The following is a 2,222-nucleotide window of genomic DNA, read 5'->3' on the forward strand; positions in this document are numbered from 1 at the left end:
ACATGTAAATGAAATTCATATTCATCTTGGCCATGTAATTGCATAATCACTAATATACCTCTCAAAATCCTAATCACTCACATCTATAAACACATCCTAAAAGGTACTTAATCTTACCTATCTAGGCATGCTTGCATTGCAATCACGAGGGTCAAATTTCACAAACACGAAGACCAACAAAATGATTGTCGCAAATACAACACCAAGCGAGCGTTTGCGAAGATTAATTTTATTGTCCTCTGTGAACGGGGCTCCAAGTGTGTGAATACGAAGAACAAAATTGGGTGCACTAGCAAGGTCTGCACCATCTCAACTCTAAGTTGGCAAAATATCTTGATGGAGGCTTGAAATTTGTTCATAATCACGTGCACACAACAAACTATGCTACCTCACCAAATTTGACATTTCAAACTCAAGAGAGATGTCAAAACTTTTAGTGGAGGTGATCTTGATAAAGAGTGGGTATTGAATATTAACATTGCATTGTACAGTAGTTAGCTATAAAGTTAGTTAGAGAATTAGTCAGGGAGTTAGTTATCACATGTTTTCAATGTGCATAGTTAGTTAAATTCAAAATGTAATCATCTAGAAGCTTCTATGTAATCTGTATATATATACTCTACTAATGCATAAGATCATTCAAGCTTTGCATTTTACAAATTGTCTTCACTGTTCCAGCTCTAGTTCTTTGTTGTTTGTGATCAAAGGTTCCATTGTTTCAAAGCTTAAACATCTTGATATGGTATCAGAGCAATCTCGATCTGAGGTACTCTGTTTGATTGTGATCTGATATACGATTGCTTCTTGTAATCTTCTTCTTCTTCTTCTTATCTGTTTCTGGTTTTTTATTGCGACCTGATCTGCAATTGCTTCTTGCAATTTTTCTTCTTCTTCTTCTTCTTTGTTTCTGGATTTTGGTTGTGTTCATCCATGGCAGATACTACTGCAAGTTCTGGCCAATCTGGTGGTTCTACCAGCAACACAATTAATTCCAATCATCTCTTCTATATACATCCATCTGACAACCCCGGAGCAATGCTTGTAGCAGTTCAGTTTACTGGAGTGGGTTTTTGTTCATGAAGGCGTAGTGTTCTGAGAACATTTTCAGTGAAGAACAAGTTGAGATTCATTAATGGAGATTGCCCACGTCCTCGATCAAATGATTTATCATACAAACAATGGGAGAGATGCGATAACATTGTTACTTCTTGGATCCTGAATTCACTATCTAAAGAAATTGCTGATAGTGTTGAGTATGTTCAGGATTCTGCAGAATTATGGAAGGAATTGGAGGATCGATATGAGCAAACAAATGGTGCGAAATTATACCAGATCCAACGAGAAATTAATGACTTGTCGCAGGGATCTCTTGATATCACAGGTTATTACACCAAACTGAAGAAATTATGGGAGGAGATAAGTACTTTGAATGCCAAAGCTCAGTGCACTTGCAGCTGCACTTGTGGAGCAAAGGCACTTACTCACAAAGCAGAATAGGATAGAAGGTTAATCCAATTTCTCATGGGATTGAATGAGATGTACACAGTTATTCGTGGAAGCATACTTATGATGAATCCACTGCCTACCATGGCTCAGGTCTTTTCTCTGTTAGTTCAAGATGAACACCAAAGGAAAATTGAACCTTCTAGCCATTTCAATGCAGAATCTACTGCTTTATATGCTGGAAACATCAGGCCTTCTTCATCAGCTGGAAACATCAGACCTTCTTCATCAACTAGAAACATCAGGCCTTCTTCATCCTACAAAAAAAATTATGCTCCTAATAACTCACATGGTCATTCTCAGCTTCAATACAAGGACAGATTCTGCACTTACTGCAACAGGACTGGTCATCTTGCTGAGAAGTGTTATCAACTTCATGGATATCCAGCTGGCTCAAATCCAAATCAGAGAAATAATTCGATTCCAAGGCCTAATAATTTACGCAAGGGAAACCAAAGGAACAACAGGGAATCTGGCAATAATGTTGTAGCAAATGCAAATTGCACACCAGACTTTACCTCTGGGAAGAGATCAGATGAAGAAATGTATAATGTGAGTCTTACCAAAGATCAATATGGTCATGTTCAAGGCATACTTCAGCAATTCCACAAGGAAAATGAGAATGAAGGATCTAATGCAAATTCAAGCCTTGCTAATGGACCAACAACTGATTTTGCAGGTATCATAGTTTGCACTTCTTCTATTGACTTTGGAAAACT

General features: G+C 37.6%; 1 protein-coding gene across 1 annotated transcript; it reads left to right on the top strand.

The window, feature by feature from the left end:
• Positions 1–930: 930 nt before the first annotated feature.
• Positions 931–1,497, top strand: LOC138337994 (uncharacterized). The gene is made up of 2 exons (XM_069288442.1): positions 931–1,066; positions 1,109–1,497. The coding sequence occupies exons 1-2, from the start codon at positions 931–933 to the stop codon at positions 1,495–1,497; spliced, it is 525 nt and encodes a 174-aa protein (XP_069144543.1).
• Positions 1,498–2,222: the final 725 nt, after the last annotated feature.

Source organism: Solanum lycopersicum, chromosome 8 (genome assembly GCF_036512215.1).
Source record: "Solanum lycopersicum chromosome 8, SLM_r2.1".
In the NCBI taxonomy this organism is placed as follows: Eukaryota; Viridiplantae; Streptophyta; class Magnoliopsida; order Solanales; family Solanaceae; genus Solanum; species Solanum lycopersicum.